The 21331-nt window shown below is 35.6% G+C and overlaps 1 protein-coding gene across 2 annotated transcripts in view; it reads right to left on the bottom strand.

The window, feature by feature from the left end:
• Nucleotides 1–16774, bottom strand: part of cdhr1a (cadherin-related family member 1a) — a 52016-nt gene extending 35242 nt beyond the window's left edge. Inside the window, exon 1 of one of the 2 annotated variants that reach the window (XM_056242883.1) lies at nt 16576–16774. In XM_056242883.1, coding sequence (XP_056098858.1) covers nt 16576–16711 — 136 coding nt within the window. In that variant the 5' untranslated portion in view covers nt 16712–16774. The remainder of the gene's footprint in view (nt 1–16575) is intronic. The other variant, XM_056242881.1, reaches the window with a different exon arrangement.
• Nucleotides 16775–21331: the final 4557 nt, after the last annotated feature.

The raw sequence follows: 21331 nt of genomic DNA, 5'->3' as shown, positions 1-21331 counted from the left end.
AATGTGTGAGTGTATAAATAACAAATAGGGGAAATGAAACTAGACAGATGTCTAGCTTTGAAAACTTGTGATTAACAATGAATTAATCAAGAAAACAGAGTTTGCTTCTACCTAGTAACAGAAGGGTTTGCCTATGAAGAACCAATCAAATTGTAGGGAAATTATGTAATGTATCATGTCATTTTCGCCATGCTCCTATTCTATAAAAACTGTTGTATTCCTTTTGCGGGTGGGATTCTCTCTGAAATTTGTCTGAGATCCTCCGGCCGTGATTACAGCATATTCGAAGGCATTGTCTGAAGTCTGTCGGTTATTGATGCGCAGCAAGTTAGTTAGGGGAACAAGTTAGGGACTGCGAACTCGAAGCCAGTTGTCGGCTAAAATCTGACAGCTGATTAATGACCATTACAATCAAGAGATGTTTGCTAGCCACCATTTTTATTTTGATGTAAAACCCTGGACGAGTCTTTTTGTGTGCGTCCGTTTTAACGCATCTTGACTGCCGACATTAGAGACTTTAAGCAACAGCTGCTGATGGAACGGCAACGGCGACCGGAAGTAAACTGTTAACTGCCATAGCCAGAGTGTAATACTCACTAAGCAACAATAAAGAGGATGGCATAACAAATCATTTAATCATTTACCAAAATACAGATACAATTAAAATAACTCATACAGTCAAACCAAAATGTATTCAGACACCTTCAACATTTCTCACATTATCACAGTTTATTCACTGTAGTTTAGAAAATGGTAATAAAAAATGACAAGAACTCAGAGTTATCAAATCAGTTGATATTTCACTGGTTTTGGCAATCCTTCTGTTAGACTGTCTCACAAATGAAATAGGTTGAATAGCTGTCAGCTGTCAAATTTAAGTACACAACTAGATAATACCAATTTAGGTCAACCAATTACCAAGCAATGCTTAATTTTGCTCAGTCTGTGGTGTAAAAAGGTTGCATTAGCAGTTAAAGAAAAAACACTTAAGCAAAACATGGTCAGGTCAAAGTGTCTGAATAATTTTGGTCCCAAATTGTTATAAATTTTACTGGTAGTCCAGTCTGAAGAATGTTTGGGTATAATATGTCACAGTTTACTTTATTTTGCTATCCTCACTTACATAAATGAACTATAGTGTCCTGAACCCACTAGTAAAAAAAAAACATCTAAAATTATATCTGGTGTCTGAATATTTTTGATTTGAGTGTAACTATAAACTATAACATTTACATTTAATCTGTCACGTATATAACTACAGCAAATAAGGTGTTCTCCCAAAGTATATGGTTACAGTAGAACATCCTGAAGTAGTAGTTAAAATCATTTATGCGCAATAGAACAGTTGCCGTTCCATCAGTAGCTGTTGCTTAAAATCCCTATTGACAACTGAGATGCTACAGTGTGACATAAGAGTCTGACAAGCAACAGTTGTAAAGGACTATTATAAATCATTCAGTGTGAACCCGGCTTAACCCGCCCAAATCTCTACCTTAACTTCTGGTCTGAAACTGCTGGTCTGGCTCTGCGGTTCTTCCTGTTGGTTAGTATTGGATTTAGGACTACTATGTGAGCGTTGTGGAGGCAGGGTAACAGGAAATCAGTCTAGATGTGTATGTGCATGTGTTCCACTCTCTCAGGATGTGCCACACCTTCTAAGTAGAGTTCTGTCCACACTAGGGCTCAGATGGCAGTTGAACAGGCCTTTCATACTGTCTTTCCAAAGCTTCCAGTCTATAAAGAACACAGCACTGCCTGTGTATGGCTCAGAGACCCGCTGGCCTGCAAGAGTTTGAGCTGAATAATCATATGCAACACAGAGGGATTATTCCACTGACTCAAATTGATTCATTGATGCCTCGCAAATAACATGAGGAAAAAATAACGTCTGAAACCGGACAAAAAGGTTACTTATTATAAGGAAAAAAAAAATGTTTATGGAAAAAAATCCTGTTAAGGGTATTTCTGTGTAGTTGCTTAGTCGTGCAGCCTTGGGTCTCGCTGCTGATGTTTATTTTTAGTGTCTGGTTGAAGTCTGCACTGGAAAAGTGGGGAAAAATAAGTGGCTTAAAGGGATAGTTCACTTTGAAATTAATTTTTGATATGTTTTAGCTTACCTCAAGGGCATCCAAGATGTAGGTGTCTTTGTGTCCACAGTATTTTCAATTTTTATATTTTTAGGTCAAACCGTTCTTGTCTGTCGGTCATATAATGCATGTCTATGGGGTCCATCTCAAAGAGCATGCACAGAGAAGTCCAAATTAAACATGATTTAATGACTCGTAAATGTAAGTACACATTGATGGCCTAAGACACGAAACGAGCGGTTTGTGTGAGAAAACGAACAGTATTTAATATCGTTTTTACCTCTTGTAAACACAGCCACGTCCAAGTGATTTGACAGCGCCGGCGGTTCGGTCTTTTCCGGAAAGCGCCGGAAGTGATCTCTCGCGCGTGTACGTCACTCATTGTTTACACAGAGCAGAGATTGTAGGTAAGACGGCTAATTAAAATGGTACTAATTTGCGCTTATTCGGGATGTTTAAACCGTCGTAAAAGAAAACAATTCCAAAAAAATAAAAAATAAAACAATTGAATGAGTGACGTACACGCGCGAGAGATCACTTCCGGTGCTTTCCGGAAAAGACCGAACCGCCGGCGCCGTCAGATCACTTGGACCTGGCTGTGTTTACAAGAGGTAAAAACGATATAAATACTGTTCGTTTTCTCACACAAACCGCTCGTTTCGTGTCTTAGCCCATCAATGTGTACTTACATTTACGAGTCATTAAATCATGTTTAATTTGGACTTCTCTGTGCATGCTCTTTGAGGTGGACCCCATAGGACTGCATTATATGACCGACAGACAAGAACGGTTTGACCTAAAAATATCACAATTGAAAATCCTGTGGACACAAAGACACCTACATCTTGGATGCCCTTGAGGTAAGCTAAAACATATCAAAAATTAATTTCAAAGTGAACTATCCCTTTAACCAGAGAGTGAGTGAGAGAGAGAGAGAGAGAGAGAGAGAGAGAGAGAGAGAGAGAGAGAGAGAGAGAGAGAGAGAGAGAGAGAGAGAGAGAGAGAGAGAGAGAGAGAGAGAGATTTGACTTGTCTGTTTATGCCAATAATTACTATCAACAAACAATAAATACAGGTCCCAGAAAGCCCTCCCTAATGATCAAGTTTCCATTCTTCATCTTAATACTTACATTTCTTAACATTACTCTTAATTTAAGTGTATTGTGATGTATTCTCAATTGTGCACTGTAGTGCCTGAAAACCTAAAATTCATTGTACATCACAAGTTACAAAATATTAACAAAATGTATTAAAGCTACAATATGTAAGATTTTTGTAATAAAATATCCAAAAATCACTTGCACAGTGTGATATATTTCCTGCAGTTGTGTACTTACAATATCCAAAAAGTTCCCAAAGATTTTTAATTTCAGAGAAATTCCCATTTTAAATAATATCACCTGTCAATGACGTAATATCCGCGTTATCCCTCGTTTCCGCTTGTACTGCCATAGTAACCATGGCGACAGATGTGGACAACTGTGTTACGTCTAGCGGCACGCTGTTGTTGTTTCGTTCAAACATTATGGACCATGGCAAGCAGACTTTGGGACAAAAGGAGAACTAAACCGAGGATTAATATTTATTCACTCTCAGCCAAAAACATTATTAGATCCATCGGCATGACAACAAGTTCCATAATTCCACTTATGCGTCATCAACCTACGCCTTTGTTATTGTAAGAGGTTAGCGACCCCAAGCGGCGAATTTTTTTTTTTACATATTGTAGCTTTAACTGGGCATACTGGGTCTTAAATGTAGATTTAACAATAATATAAATAATACTGATTATATAAAATAAAATTCAATAAAATTGAGGTTGTACTGAATATCAACATGGTTGTGATTACCTATAGAGCTACCTTTAAATGTTACTGTTACTGTTATTAGAAATAGCTAAGGGATTTTTTAACTTGTGATTGCAATGTCAGAACTTTTTTTCGTTCTGATCTTATAAAATAATTTACCTGAACCAGTTGTTGGAGATCTACACTGCTCAAACTTTTGGGTCAGTAATAAAAAAAAGAAAGAAACCAAACCATTTATTTTAAAAGAAATGAATACTTTTATTCAACAAGCATGCATTGAATTGATCAAATGTGTCATTAAAGACATAATGTTACAAAATATTTCTATTTCAAATACATAATCATTAAAAAACATTTACCCGCAAGAAATGATCTTGAGCACCAAATCATCACATTGATGATGAATGATTATTGAAGGGATCATGTGACACTGAAGACGTGATGTTGGAAATTCAGGTTTGCCATCACAGGAATAATTTACATTTTAAAATATATCATTCAAATAGAAAACATTTATCTTAAATAGTTATATTATTTCACAATAATAGTTTTTACTGTAAATATTTAGGTGGCTTTCAAAAACATAAAACAATACTGAACCCAAACTTTTGTATGATAGTGTATTGAGCAACATGTAATATTATGGAGAGCTTCTGCTCTCCCTTCATGATGATGTTCAAAAGACCCAAACAACAAAGGTGTTTGATTATAATGGGTAACTAAACCAGTTTTAGAAAACACCCTGGTGTCCTGTTGTTGAAGCTCTGTGACAGTAGAGGGCAGTGTGCACTAGACAATAGAGCAGCTCTGAAACACAGGTCAGCTACTCAAAATGACCTCTCACTATTTTAAACGCTGTCCTCACAGCATCAAAGCTATTATTACTTTCGATTCTCTTCTCTTTTGAGAGATCATTCCTTCAATATGCTCAAATCCCACTAAGAGAGTTGTCTTCTGTCGTGCACGAGATACAGTTGCATGGAATAATGCATATGACAAACACACCGTTCCTATGCTCAATACAGTAGGTTTGGAAAAAGTGTGTGCACAAGAGCGTAACTGTCTGCCGACTTTCAGCAGAGCGGATGTGAAGAATCTGCTCATCAAAGGGTGTGAGGTCCAGCACTAATCCGCAGTTAATGGAGGACAGGGGTGCACAGCACTGTCGCTCTGTTCCTATAATGGGCACACCGCTTTAATACCCAGCATACACTCGCTACATACTGTCCTCAAGCTGCAGGAAGCACACAGAAAATAGATGGGTCCTACAGATCATACAAATATACATACATCATACATATATATAATTAAAAAAAAAATCTATATTGCATTTTAGGTTTCATTTATTTTTATTTCATTTTCCTTTTATTATAAAAACTAAAAAGTATTATATATATATATATATATAAATTTTTATGTTAATTTTAGTTGAAGTTTTTTGTCATTTCAGTAACACATTACAAATAGGTTTCATTTGTTAACATTAGATAATGTGTTACCAACATTAACTAACAATGAGCAATACATTTGGTACAGTATTTATTAATCTTTGTTAATGCTAGTTAATAAAAAATACTGTCCTTCATTTTTGTTCATGTTAGTCCACAGTGCATTAACTAATGTTAACAAATACAACTTTTGATTTTATAATGTATTACTAAATATTGAAATGAACATGAAATAAGATTAATAAATGCTGTAGAATTATTGTTCATTCTTAGTCCATGTTAATAAATGAAACCTTATTGTAAAGCAGGGGTCACCAAACTTTTTTCTCTGGGGGCCACATTATGGTTCCTGACTGTGGTGGGGGGCCGGGTCAGCTATATAACATAGAATTGTATAACCCAGACCAAACTGACCACCAGCAGGCCTCATTGTGTAGTAGAGATTACTAGCCTGGCACAGCCATATTTGTTTATCTAGTTGTTTGCAAAAGTAGTAATCGAGTCTTTCCATGGGTACCTAGTAGGTGAGCTACCTTATAGCAAGCTCGGACAGCAGCCTGGTTGACCCGAGTTTGGCGAAGGAATACATTCTGTTGTGCAGCCAGTCCGACTTTCATCCTCCGAATCCTGTCTTCTCTTGCTTGCCCTCGCAAGCTAGCATACTCCTTGTGGCGGGTTTCGTGGTGACGACGCAAAATATATTCTTTGAAAACTGCCACACTTTCTTTACATATAATACAAACTGCACTTCTTTACACTGAACAAAAAATAATCGTTGGTCCACTGTTCTTTGAAAACTCTGCACTCTCTATCAACTTTTCTTTTATCACTAGCCACACTGACAGTACTCTGTGCGTGCGTTGTTGTCTCTGCGCGATCTCGAGCATGTCGGGTGACGAAAATTCGGCAAATATAGTTAATTTTATAACTAAATATACATTTTTTACTGAAAAAAATCAACAAAATACCAGATGCAGACATGTTATTATTTTCCAAAAAGCAATTAAAAAAAAAATAGGCCATGACGTCTTTTGGGGATTGCCGGTTCAAGTATTGGGGGGCAGAGGGGTTGGGGGGCCAGTCAAAGGGGGGTGGCGGGCCTGATTCGGCCCGCGGGCCTTAGTTTGGTGACCCATGTTGTAAAGTGTTACTGTAATTTAATTATGTGCTTTTTTATTAGTTTTTTTTTTAAATATTGCAATTTAGGTTTCATTTATTTTTTATTTCAGTTTTAGTTTATTATTCAAGGCAACATTTCAAATTTTCGTTTAGTTTAGGTTTTTTTAACTAATATTTACATTTGATTTTATTTCAATATTATAAATTATGTCATTATATATAATTATTGTTTAAATATATATTTATATATAATTATATATATATATAAATATTTTATATATATACAATTATCTTTAAAAAATATAGTATTTATCATTTAAAGTTACAATTTTCTTTAATTACAAAAGTAAATTTTGTATGAATCTCAATATTGTTTGGCAACAAAGACAGTAAAATGTTATTTGTAAACGTTACATTTGCAAACATCTAGTCATTTGTTTGAGAGGTTGAAATGATGTCAGTAATGATCAAAGAAAGCCTGAGACCACAGACCATAAAAGACCTAACAAGCATTTCCGTGGTCTGTGATTGTCTTTTAAAACTAATAAAATGGGGTCAAGCTTCGGTACCACTGTCATAATGAAAGAAACATCCAAACAATGTCCTCTTCCATAACCGTCACTTGTCCTTTCTTTAAAAGAGCTGTTCCTCTCTTATTATTTGGCATGCTAGCTCTAAACATTGTAGCGTTCTATGAGCACTTTCATGTCTGATCTCTAATGAATGATTTAATGCCAAAGGAAACAGCCTCTATCAGCGACTGTTGTTGATGGGAACGTTTTGTGCACAGGACGTTTTGTGTGGGCTCGTTTTTTTTTAAACTCTTTCTTTTGCATTTGAGGTCACTGATACATAAATTACTTGCACTAGTGCTTTAAAATGTTTACAAGTTTGGCAGAAGTCGGTCTCTTTGAATGTGTGGCAGTGACCCTGTCCTTCTCATTATTACTGCAAACAATCAAAATACACAGATACAAATCAGCTCACATTTCCATCCCAGAATGAGCTGGCAGTGCAAACACAGATGGTTCATGTCCTCTTCTGAGATAATATGGGTTTTTTGATTATTTTCTTTGCGGCATCTCTTTAAACGGCCAGTTCTGATAAAGGTAACTGGGGCGAGGGGTGGGAGACCCGTCAAGGTGGCCTGTAGATTTTTTGGGAACCAATTCCGAGCTAAAAGCGAGAGGTTTGGTCATGTGTGTGCTGATAGGAGGAACCGGCCGTCTACACGACAAACATCAGCGCTTCCCCAAGCAGCCCTGTCCCACCTCTAAACCCTCCCACTGAAAGACATATGCAGGGAAGACACTTATGAATATTTCAAAGAGATTAGAGACCAAGCGTTGAGAGGTCAAGCATGTCCTCAAATCAGACCAGCCCACAATCTGAGGCCAGTGAACTATGGCTGTCAGTCGTGGGAGATTTATTTGTATTAGGAAAAGACGGCATTTGATTCAATCTGATCGAAAATCTAAATCTGATATATCTGCTCACTCCTTCCAAAAGATTAAATGACAAGCGACCCATCTTCAAAAACAGCATTAGTACAACCCAAACTTTGTCATTTGTTATGCGTGTAATGATCCTGAGATTGATATGCTCTTCATTACGCAGTGATCTTTATTGAGCTGTCTTTTCATGAATACTGGTTGGACTGGTACTTGTGTCTATGGCGGTGTTCTTTTAATTAAGCAAACTGGGAGAAGTAAAGGAGATGCTTGGCAGCTTGTCAGGAAAATGGCATGTCAGGTCTACTATGGTCCCTCACAGGAGTGCCGTGCTGTCCATCATATACCTGTTCATGCTGTGGACCTTTCCCTTTGGATTCCACTGTAATGTGAGATGGTGGACATCTGCGTCTGGCTGAATGAGGAAGAGCTTTACACAGTTCTCTGATAATATAAAACCCCTATCATTTACACGAGCTTGCTTCTGCCATTGTGCTGCAAAAACCGCAGCTCGAAAATCTATTAGGGGACTTGTAACCTCTAAAGGAGTTGTACTAATTAGTAAGTAAAAAAAATAATTATATCTTTATAAAATAATATATCTTTAAGAATGTATTCTTCTTATTAAAAAAAAATATGAAAAATAAACTAAATAAAATGATGGAAGAACAGGATTTAAAAAAAAATTTAAGGCACTTAAACATCCATAGTGAGTATATAATTTTACTTTTGGCAGTAATATTATAGTTCTTAATATTTTGAATTAGTTTTTATATTTTCAATTTTTGTTTGTTAACACTTTAGTCATTTTTTGTTTGTCATTTTTTTTAATACGTTTTGTTATAATATGTCTATATAGCCTAGTTTTTAATGTTATATATTTGTATTTATTCATTTATTTATTTTTCAATTTTAGTTATTTTAGTACATCAAGTTAAATGTAAATGAGAAATGTTGCCTTGGCAAATAGCTGAACTAAAATAAGTTTAAGTTTTTTTAAATATATTTTTTGTTTTAAGTATTTAAAGCAACAACAAAAAAATGTTTTTATGGATTAGTTTTAGTTTCAATAACACTTTTTTTGTTAATTACTTCATCACAGTTGCCTACAGTTGAACAGTCATGCTTTTATCCTCTAGTCTAATCCAATCACTTTTATTCATAATTTGTTAAACTTCAATATTTTTGCCCCCTTGGCCCTAATATTTCTCTAATCTTAACCAACATTCATAGAAGATCTAAACGTTTTTCACTTTTAGATTTGGGTGATTCTTTTTTAACCTTGTATGTTTGAACAAACATGTAAAAAATCACCCTAAAAGACAAACTAGTAATGTCCTAATGGGAAAAGATAATACGAAAAAGGCTAGAATAAAGCTATAAGGGAAATTCCAGCAATCCTCATCTAAACTAAAAAGGAAACCGGGGACAGACGTCCACCGGTTTACCACAAGAGCATCACTTTTCCCTTTTTCAAAACGTTCCAGAGGACTTCTAAAGGTTGGTGGCACGCCGTGAGGTCAACACTTTGCACACATAAATAATGGAGCGTTTATTCGTCACTGACACACTATCCAAAGGCGCCTCGTAAACGCAGACTCATCAGTCACTCTCCTGGGAGAACCTTCTCGAGTGACCTGAACTATGATTAGTAATTTCTGGATTATTTGTTCTACTCTTGCAATATTCATGTTCTCTGTAACAGATATCATGACAATTTTTTTCCTCCGTGAGAGAGGGAATCCCACGCCAGCCTCAGAAAAAGGACATCTATTAGCCCACTAAAATAAACATTGCATTTTTAATGGTTTTAGCATTGCATAATGCATCATTCAACACAATCTGGAGTAGTACGCAAAGCTCTTTTCCTCACAATTTACCTGATGACTGACACAGAGAACGTCCTTGTTGTTCTCGTCTATAATGCATGCAAAACAACTTATCACAGAAATTATGATGGGGTTCCCACCCTTTTGAAGAAAATCAATTATTTAGCCTAATTTACTGTAAACCCAAATAAAAATAAAATTAGGTAATCAGTCACATAAAAAATGTTATGTAAAGCAATCAAAGTTTAAGTAAACAGAACAGGCAGATTTTTATTTTGTACTCACTCAAATATTTCAAGTTAAGAGCAATTAAATTGTATGAGTAAGCTAAAACATACATTTTACTTAAAATTATCATGTAATCTTAATTTAATTATGTTTAGTAGTGGAAACTTGGCTAGCTTTAACTAGCTAATTCAGGAAATACTAACTTGCTAATTGGTAACACAATGCTTTGATATTGATAGTAATAGTATAGCATAGCAATTGCTGAATGAGTAGCAATTTAGAACAAAATTTAGATCCCACCCGCCCCCCCCAAAACAACCAAATCTCCCATGGTAAAGCACACTGCGGGAAACAGAAATCCCAGCCTACTTTCAGTTAAATTTAAGTTCAAGTTCATAAAACTCAAAACAATAAAAGAATTCAGATTAATTAAGATGTGTCAGTTTGGTGAACAACAATAACAAAAAAGTTCTAAATACTCGTAAAAGTTAATTTGATTAAACTATTATTATTATTTGTTGAATTTAAGTTTAGCCTACTCAAACAAATGAATTATTTTAAGCATTAGGGTTTACATCTAAATATATAGTCAAAAACATAAATAAAACAATAAATATAGTTACAATCTAGAACTAGAACAATCAAAATTCCTTGATTAAAAATACGTTATTTATTAAAGTGCACTTCTTAGCCCGTTATGTGCAAACATAAACACAAGAAATGAATAAATACTCTTGGGACATTTTTTTCTTTCCTTTCCTGTCACGGACAATAACATGTTGCAGTTGTTGTGCCCAAATCAAAGCAAAATCAGACCCTAATTGGTGTGTACATTGACATGCAGGTCCTAAGGGATTGATAATGGGAAAATCAGAAGTTTAGTTCCCCTTTCACAGGGAATGTCAGTGCGCAAGTTGTAAAGTTCCCTGACATGTAAGAAAGCACACTCCACCAAGTCCATTTCCAAATGTCGCAGGCTTTGATATCCAGCTCAGTGAAACTCGTGACTGTTTTAATTAAGAAAGAAATACAATAAAATGACAGAGTTAGAAGAGGAAATCTCCTTCAACTAAAGCCTTTGTTTCTTTCCCTCTTTCACAGTGAGCTATGCCACTTTCAAAAGCACTTGCCAAGTTCAATTATTCAGTTTCTGTGGCATAAAGCAGGAATACAGCAAAACAATAAGATGTACAGCGGATTACGCCTTCAAAAACAGGCAGCCTCTTTGACCTTGAAGACTTGCATGTGCCTTGCTGACGATTCGAAAACAACGCATATAGACATTTGTATTCATTCTGATACCATCTCAATAACTACCGTAAGCAAAAACCTCCATCTATTCCCATCAGTGAGACAGTGGAGCCAGGACTGAGGGAGAATATCCGAGCACTTCCACTGTTTATACTGCCTCAGGTTATAAACGGCAGCAGGAATGACTGTAAGGCTGCTAACTGTGTTTTTGCTCCTACAGACAATAAGTCAGATGTACACATATATCCCCCAATTTTTCACATGGGTTCCGGTCTACAGGATCAACTTTCTACACAGTCAGCAATAGATATTTTTTTATGGTAATCAATCAAATTCCAATGACAGCCGGCCCGGGCAACTGGCCATTTTTAGCTTCTGATGATGCCGCGACAACGATAGAGGAAAGATGGCTTTTTGTTTTTATTTCGTGTAATAATAGCCCACTTTGAAGCTAGAGTATTGTTTCAGATTTTAATAAAACATGTTTCTTTCAAAAAACGATTTTGTATTTAATTGCAGTATTTATTTATTTATTGCTGAAAACATAAGCAACATTTTAAATGGGAAAAGGGATATGAAAAATGAAAAATAGACCTTATATGCATGGCAATTCACGTGTTTAACTAAGGTTTGATATTTTGTATGGTACTTTTAATTGTCTTTGTTATATTAATTGCTTTGTGTTTAATAATAATTACTGTTTAAAGTTTGTTGACAAGCCTGTAATAGGCTTTTTAATAGCAACATCTTACCCAATATAGTGTGACAACATGCCCTGCTATTGGGTCAAAAGGTCAGTGTGTTCAATGAACTATAGCTTTTCTTCCTGGGAAAAAGCAGTGGAAATATTCAATAACTTTTTATAGTCAAGAATTTAAGGTATGTGTGTGTCTAGTCAAGTCAAGCCACCTTTATTTATATAGCTCTTTTTACAATACAGATTGTATCAAAGCAGCTTCACAGTGATAACATGAAAATAATACAACAGAGTTTGTTTCTAGAAGAAAATTGCGTCATCGTCCATAATATTGTTGAATATTAAATGTCCCCAACGAACGAACAGTGTATGATTATGATTCAGACAGCATTACAGGTCAGAAGTCAGATTGGATCAGAACATTCAGAATATTTATCCAGTTCCATCTGGTTGGAAGTCGGAGTCATCACGCCGGTATGGAGACGACTATGTTTACTATGTCTACACAGAAATGGACTTTTAAATATAAACTCACCCGTATAAATAAATAAAGCTACAGCTTAAGTCTCCCCTATTACTATGTCGTTTCAATGCTGCTTAACTAATACTACAATTTTTTTCAGAGGGCATGTTATGAAAACAAATATTGTATCACACAAGCTCTCTTTCAAAAGCAGGATCTTGTTTCTCCCGCCACAAACAGCCCTAAACTTTGAGTGTATACGACCATTTTTCCCAGAATGATTGATGGCAGCCACTTACTCGCAGTGAATAGTCTCCAGTCAAACTTTCATTCTTAATACCGGTGTCAACAGTGCATCTCTAGCTCTCGACCTGCCACTTTAGCCCTGAGGAGACACCTGACCAGATTCCAGCCACCCCACATATAAACAGTGTAATCTCTCAGTCTCTGACACAGCAAATAAACACAGCCCACAAGCAAAGCTCAGCAACTTAATATCCTACTTCCTTCCTTTGTGTAGACTTGACAGCTTGTAGTGGGGCTCAGGGAAAATAAAGAAAAAGAAGAATTTTTTTTACAGGTAACAAGACTAAAGTGACCGTCTCATTGAAGATGAAGCAAGGTTAAGTGCACTGAGGTTCAGTTCTGGCAGAGGAAATGTGCGCTAAAGTCAAATATATATCTGAAATGTTCTCAATTTGTTTATTTCTGTCACTCAAAGCCACTCAAACCAAACATGTGGAGATATACAAAAATCATCTCAATTTATAAGACAAGCCATGTTAAATAAAGGACATTGTATAATGATTTATGGTGAAGATGTTATATAAAAATATTTAAAAAAGAATGCAACTTATGAAACGCTGATCAATTTAATACATTAAAAAATACATAAAAATATCTGTATACAATCGACATAAGAACAATGCACATTTAACATTTTAACTATAAATTTAGCATAAAAATATGTAATCCTGAAAAGTCCTGTATGTGCCATATAGTTTTGTTACTGTAGCGTATTTACACCACCTGATGGCAGTATTTCCTGTCACACCAGACATTTCCTTTTGCCAAAACACTGGCCCAAATTCTTGCATAAATTTCATTATTTACGTGGATAATGCATTTTTATGAAGTATATATGAGAAAAACACAATCAAGGATCAAGTAAAAAAAATATCCATCACAAATAAATGAACAAATAATTTATTAGCAAAGGCTCATCTGACCCTTGACAAAAACAAAACTTTACAGACGTTTCCTGTTAATAACTGACCACAAAAGTATATAACACAGCTTTTCTGCTGGGATCACCATCTCTTAAAATCATATGTGAATCAGTTTAGCACGGGTACTTGTCTGTGATACTGAGGTAAGGTTGCAGTAATTTATTTTAAAATAATAAATGTATATGCATGTTTGGTAAGATATACAATAGCGCTCACTATATCGTTTTATTGTTTTGAAGCTTAAGTAGATGAATAGAACTACTAGTCCTTGTTTAAAAAAAAAAAAGATACAACCCTCCATACAGCCTTAAGGGGCAGCAAAAGACTGTGTTTTGCTCATTTTTGTGTAACCAGGAGTTGTAGGCCGGTAACCAGCTTCTCCTCCAGATCACGGCCTTTAGCGTCAAAGGCTGAAGTCACATGCATGTTTTTGGAAAGAATGCTGAAATCAGTTCTATTGTTGTAGGCTACATGTACATTATTGTTTTTTAAAGACAAAAAAAAAAAATATTGGCAAAAAAAGTTATCTGGCATCTAAATAAGCTGAAAACACTTCATTAAAAATTCTAATGCATCACATATAATTTAATGTCTTGAATTGAACTACCAAAAGAAGTGTTAGAATTAAATAAGCCACATTTACAATACTTTATATATACAATATACATTTATAATACTGGACTTTATTTCAACGGTCATTAAATTCCTGTTAGTAACATCCTTTGTAGTTCATAATCTTGGATTTTTTTTATTTTCTTATAAATGCTATAAATTATAGATCCAGACTTTGTAAAGTACACAAAAGCAAGAGACAAGCTCGCCTTTAAAAAGCAGTTAAATAAATACCACACTTTATAAAAATAAACCATAATACCACACCGATTGATAGATTTTCAAAGTTTCTTGTTGGTTCTTCCCTTTAGTCACAATAAACTGAAGAACTGGAAAATTAAACTAGGATATAAAACAACTCAAACCAGACAAACTAATTCGGCGGTGTACCGGACAGAAAAGTTTTTTTTTTTAAATAGAAAAAAAAAAAACTGTAGTAAACACATACACTCAATCTTTTAAATATATCTACAGAAGAGATTTGAGCTTTTGCTCAGCAAACTCAATTAAGCAAAGGGGTTTTGAACTGGAGTGGCGTGTGTGGGCTGTACAAAGACAAAAAGAAGGCCCCCGGTTCAAGGCTATCATGAGAATTGTTTTTCATATGAAAAATGCAAGGAGTCAAAAGTTTTGTGATAAGTGACAGAGCAGGCGGTGCCTTGAATTCCATCGTGGGATGCAACACAATTTAATAAAGAAAGAAGGTCTTGAGAGGAAAAGTGTGACGTGAAGGTTAGCCGGAGGTCTCGCGCTAGATGAAAGTGGGAACTCTCTCTCCCACTGCTGTCAGCACTTTTTAATGTGAACTTTGCGATTGATTGGCGGGCCCTGCCAGGTTTCTCTCCGAACTTTCCCCGCCATCCCGTCTCCTACAGTCATACCCTCAACACTTCAATCCAGTGGCACACTTAACCAAATGAACTCACAAACTCTTTTCTATATTCCACAAGAATTATCTTATTATCATCATCATTTCACATGATCAAAAACTAAATGCGTACAACAGTGCCATAATGCAAAAACTTACAATTGGCAGTGTAATGTGAGTGTAAGCAAAATATTTATCCAAATGTTTTTCTTTGAAAGTGAAAATTAGAGCCTGGAGTTTAAATAAATAAATGATATAATAAATCTAAAATTGATATAATACAATTTAATTTATATAATTTATCATTTAAAACTATATAATTTAAATCGTTGTTTCATTAATTCCAACAAAACTTATCTGCCACAAGAAGCACGACATTCAAAAACGGTGCGTCTAAAATGGCCACTCTTATCTTCTAAACACTGCATATTACAGGAGTCAAGTTGAGAGCTTTGTCTCTACGGCAATATAGAAAAAACCCTCGTGCTCATTTCACATAAAGGTCAGAAATTCAATCACACAACCCCAAAGCATTTCAATAGTAAAGTATGTATGGGTACGGCTAGACTTTTAATGATTTTATGGGTCAAACTAAATCATTTTTCAACAAGCTGTTTGCGGTTATCTATTAACCCAAAAACCCAGGGGAGAGTCGAAGGAATCCAAGATATAAGAGGTAAATCATGAGCCTAATGTGCTAATTTTAAGTGTTTTCTGTATATATATAAAAAAGACAGTACTACCTTGTACAGTACGTACAAGAGATAAAATAGACATAACAGTTTTAGATCCATTCTGATTTATTAACGTGATCCAGACATTTTTCCAGGACAGACTCATAATTCAAACCCTATCTGTAGCCTCCAAAGCAATCCTCCATGTAAAGTAAATGATTTCATAGTTAATGTAGTGAATTGCATCTAGGTTGCTGCTTAAAAAGTGTAAATAACAATCATATTTCAAAAATATTCTGGCAAAAGAGTAATCTATAGTATATATTTTGTTCTGTGCGTCACTTCTCTTGAAAGCGTTCCAAAATAAGAAAATGACTAAAAGTCAGTCACTGTTTCTAATGCATTATAAATTCAGCCAGAAATGAAATAATGTCAGAAAAGAGCCGGTAAATATAGTCCGTGAATAGAGCTAAGGAAATAAAAACGAGGGCAAAGGCTCAACGTGACTCGAAACATACAGTATACGGCCTAAATGCATTGTCACAGATTTCATTAGTCAGTCTGAGCATGATGGTGGCGCTATACATCAGAGAATGAGAGCCAGAGAGACTTTGCTTTGACTTTTTGCACTTAAGGCCAAAACAAAGCGGTTTTTCAAAGCCAGAGTGAAAAGTTTCATTCATTTGAACCACCTGAGAAACAAAAAAAAACCACCGAAAGCGACTAAAACTAAACTTTCTCTCAGAATAACCCTAATATGTGTTACTGTGGTTGAAATGTTCTACAGATTGCTATATTACGGTAGGCTTACCCTGTTCTGAAGACAGCCAGTCTCCTACCTGCCTGTGTGAATGCAGGGACAATCGGTTTGGTATGTGGAGCAGAGGTGGGTCCAGACATGCACACATGAACACAAGTACACACATACAAACATAACCCACACACATACGCACACGCGCCACGATCCAGCGGACAGGAGAAGTAAGCAAGCTGGTAGAACTCCTGGGGCTTGTGAATCCAAGCTGAACTTTGGAGCAGCCTCTTAACAGATGGCATGAGTGGGTAAACTCACTGGCTGGTCCCGCACAAGCACCCTGCTTTACAGGGACTGCCGCTTTCTAATCAGATTAAATCTGTTCATTGTTGGGGTCAGTATCTGCTTGAAATCAAACTCCCCGATGCACTGCCGTACTGTACTGTGTTTCAGTATATTACAGGGAATGAATGAAAAGGATTTAACCCCACGGCTACTGTTAGACTCTCTGCTAGAGTCTAAACTGATTTCGAAGCGGATACGCTCTTATGGTAACATACAGTCTTGTGGTTAAAACAGTGCTTAAATAGCAGTGAGGGTTATAACCCAACCAATCTGTAAGGCAATAGGTGGGATGCAGCCCATTAAAACTTTACATGTCTATTGCGTTTGCAAGCAAAATGAAAGCTGTCGAAACATTCAAATCCTCCAAACATTAAGCTAAAATCACAAAAAAAGAGATTTTTATCAGCATATAAAACACCAGAGGGTCTGAAACACCACCAGAAGCAAGATTCAATCAGAATGAAAAAGAGACTTTGTTAGAGGATGAAAAGCAAAAATAACAGCGAGACTTTACAATAGGGTTCCATTTGTTAACATGAACTAACGATTAAAAATACTCTTATCTTAGTTAATGTTTTTTTTTTTCAACATTTACTAATTCCTTATAAAAATCAAAAGTTGTTTCTGTTAATCTCATTTAATGGACCCGAGTTAACATGAATTAACAATGAACAGTTGTATTTTTTTTTAACTAATGTTAACAAATATAAATAAATACTGTAACAAATGTAATGCTCATTGTTAATGTGAATGAATGCATTAACTAACGTTAACTAATGGAACATTATTGTAAAGTGTTTATCTCCACTAGATTTGTGAGAGTAGTGCCTTATAACTTTAATATTCGTAAAACAGTAACTTATAACTTTAATATTTGTCAAAGTGTTTCAGAGAGGGAAAAACCTCTTCATTTATAGATTTGCCTAATGCTGAATGTATTGGAAATGTTTTACATTCTTTATCTACGCTAGGTAAATGCCTACTGTTGGAAACATTTGTCAATGTATACACCTGGCTGCACAGAATAGATGATTAGGAGATGAATGAGAGGAAATTATTGCCAAAAAAAGAAGGGCAAAAAGCATTTAAAACATAAAAAGTTAGTTTTTACTGAATCTTTCTGTTAAAGATTTTTGTTCATGACTTTATACTATCCATGAAAAGAAATCACAAAGACATTCTTTCTACAGTATTTTAAATTTAACGAATGTAGAGGGAATAGTATAGCTGTTCTTAAATATGGAAAAACATCAAATAACATACAAGCATCCACTACATTACATGAGCTTGGCATTTACAATCACTTATTTTTGTTTGGTAATTGGATAAATGGTCTAATTCTTAGGAAAAGCAAAATGTAATTGAGCCATGAGTTGATGCTCTATGTTTGACCTATACAGGAAGTAATAGAAGCAAAATAAGTGTCTTATGCTGTGCATAAATGCATAAAGTCTTTTATGCTATGATGTGTCAGACTCTCTTTAAGAGGGGATTGGTGTGTCAACACAGTTCAATTGCTACAGCACAAACACACCAAAAAGCTTACTTTCTGTCAAAATAGATTGGTGTACAACATTCCATCACATTATACATTTCCAATAATGACCAAATATGCATTAGACTGGGGAAAAAACATTCAGTGGAATCCAAGGCTAAAATTATGATGCTTTGGGTTGCATAGTAAATACTATGATTAACATATTCCTAATTATTTTTTTCACTTCATCATTACTCGTTGACAATTAACATTTGCCATGACTTGAGGCTGAATTAATCTAAACTTTGATACCCTCATGAAATAGACACTCCATTTTATATTTTGCATAGTGTTCAGGGCACATATCAAATATACAAAACTACTTTTAAATGTTCTAAGGCTATAATTACTGACTTCAATTATAAACCATTGGAAGCAATTTGATTTGATAACTGATTGTTTGTTGAACATGATGGAAAAATAGGGGAAAATGGGAAAAGGAACTCAAAACTAATTAAAACAATTATGAATGTACAATTATGGGTGTGACTTGATGCACGGGTGACGGTAGCTTACAGGAGAGTTCACAGAACTAGCACAACCCATTTCTGAGAACAAGCGGGTACTCTATACTTTAAACCCAGTCCTGGTGACCTAGATCATGTGCCCAAGATCAGTAACTTCCCAACACAGCGTGACTTTGGACTAACTGTCCTTCTCACAGCTCCCTGAACACGTCACATGACACAAACATGGGATTTTCCACAAAAAAAACTGAGCCAAAACAAACACTTGACCCAAACAAGAACAGGCCACCTTAAAAGTTTTATAATTGAAAGTTATTTAAAAACAAAAATACAATTTCCTTCTAGCAGTGAATATAGCAAATGGTCCACGCTAAAGACAGTCATCAATTAATCAGAGTTTGTAAAGGAGGGCAGCGATGAGAGAAAAGAAAAGGCATTCCTACACACTGGCCTCAGTGGAAAGCACCGGGCAAACAGCAGAAACTAGCTGCTTGTGAAGGGTAATGGGACATTGAATGCCAGAGGACAAAGGCGGAAGTGGCTTCAGAGAGAAAGATGAAGTAATCTCGGAAACAACTAGACACACTCCACTTGAAATTTTGCCTCAAACAAGATTAAAGCGAAGTTATTCTACACAAGTATGGCAAGGATATCCATCTTCTGCTCAGAGACAAACTAAAAGCAACTGAACAAAATGTGAAAATTTTCATTTTAGGTGTTTTTTCCATACCCAAAATGGGCAGTCATGAAATGTGTGTCTTTTTAATTGGCAATATATATGTAGCATACATTTGACAGTTCAGTATATGGTACAATACTACACTTTAAAAATGGTAAATGAAACTAAGATTATTGGGGTGAGTTTTTAAAAGAAAAATACTATTTCAGTCTTTTTACTATTTCATGTTTAGTTCAATGTTACTTTCTGCTCTTTCTGTGTAATTAATTGTGAAATTTATTAGCAATTTTCTGATTGAAAGTGTTTTTTACACCAATTCTTTTCAGTGTGTGTTGTGTATTCAGTGGTTTGCAGTTTATTGGTAAGTGTCTGTATTTTTTATAGTAGCATTTCAAGTTGGGACGTCAAAAAGATTAACAAATAAAATAAATGTATTTTGCTGAATATATATACATATATATATATTTTTTTTTTTTTCAAATATACACTTTTTTTTTTACTCTCAAAATCCTGTGTAGTACTATTTACAGGTAAAAGTACACTAAAGCGTTGCTTTCACTCTTTCACTAAATGCCCTTCTGCAATTTAGGAACTGTGTGAAAGTGAATGTGAATCACAGCGCCCTGTCAAAAGGCATCTGCCCAAGCCATTTAAAAATTCAACACCGTTAAATCCATTAAATGAGGATAACATAGAGTTTTTGTTTCAGACCTGTTGCATAAAGAATCCCCTCCCTGCTGCCTAAAGCCCTACTGAGAGAGACAGCCTTTTAATGAGGGGGGGATAATCCAGCAAAACACCCCCACTAATGAGCTATCATCATGCAAAAATGCCAGCTTGATACACATTAATTGGATTCCCACTTTTTTTAACCAATTAATTGACCTGCATTGTCATGTGGCTTGGCTGCAGTGGGTTCCTAAGAGAGAGAGCCTCTGTTTAGTCTCAGTGACTCCAATGGCTATAGGGCCTTTGAATAGAAGTAGGTTTTAGTGAGATCAGCTCTCTCATTAAAGGCTTATGACATTTGTTTGAGCCAATCCCTTTGTTGGGAAAACAGTTTGTGCTGCTCAGTTAAAGTCTCAGCTGTGGCCGGGGCTGCCTGGGATTGTGATGGTCAGTTTTAGCATCAGCAGGGTCCGCATGGCTGCTCTCAGATCTCTTCACCTGCGGGGAATTCTAGCAGTGAGGCCGGAATAATCCTGTGCACTTGCTGATCAAATGCAATGAGAATGCAGATGGCTTTTAAAATGTTTCTTCTTTTTTTTTTTTTAAGTGAAAGAAATAAAATAAAAACTCTTAAAGAACTATAAAATATTAAATCTGAGGGATAAACCAAGAGGTACCAGTTGAAAAAGGAAAGGAAACTTGAAAACGATTTTGGACCATAAAGGCAACCGTGTCCTCCTTCAGCGGCTCTGGGTTATAACCTCTGAAAATGACTTACATACAGTGAATGGAATGCAAAGTGTTTTAGTCAATGATCTCCTCAGGGAAACAATATCCCTCAGACTGCTCCTACTCACCAGTGTAAATGAAACGCCTGTGGATTAAACAGTAACCATGAGTAAATGAGTTCAAAGAGCCCATCATATTTTGAATTTAATATTACTTCCCCAAGGAAATGCTTGAAGCCATGCACAATGAAAATATTTTTAGCTTGTTTTCAGAAAATAAAATGGATACAAAAATTCAAACGAAACAGAGATCCCTCTTAAAGGGTTAGTCCCCCCCCCCCCAAAAAATTCAATTACTCACCCTCGTGTTGTTCCAAATCCGTAAGAC

The sequence above is a fragment of the Rhinichthys klamathensis genome, unplaced genomic scaffold (assembly GCF_029890125.1).
Source record: "Rhinichthys klamathensis goyatoka isolate OS25496 unplaced genomic scaffold, OSU_Roscu_1.1 h1tg000764l_1, whole genome shotgun sequence".
NCBI lineage: Eukaryota > Metazoa > Chordata > Actinopteri > Cypriniformes > Leuciscidae > Rhinichthys > Rhinichthys klamathensis.
The sequence above is the reverse complement of the archived record's forward strand: the minus strand, read 5'-3'. Positions and strand labels throughout refer to the sequence as shown.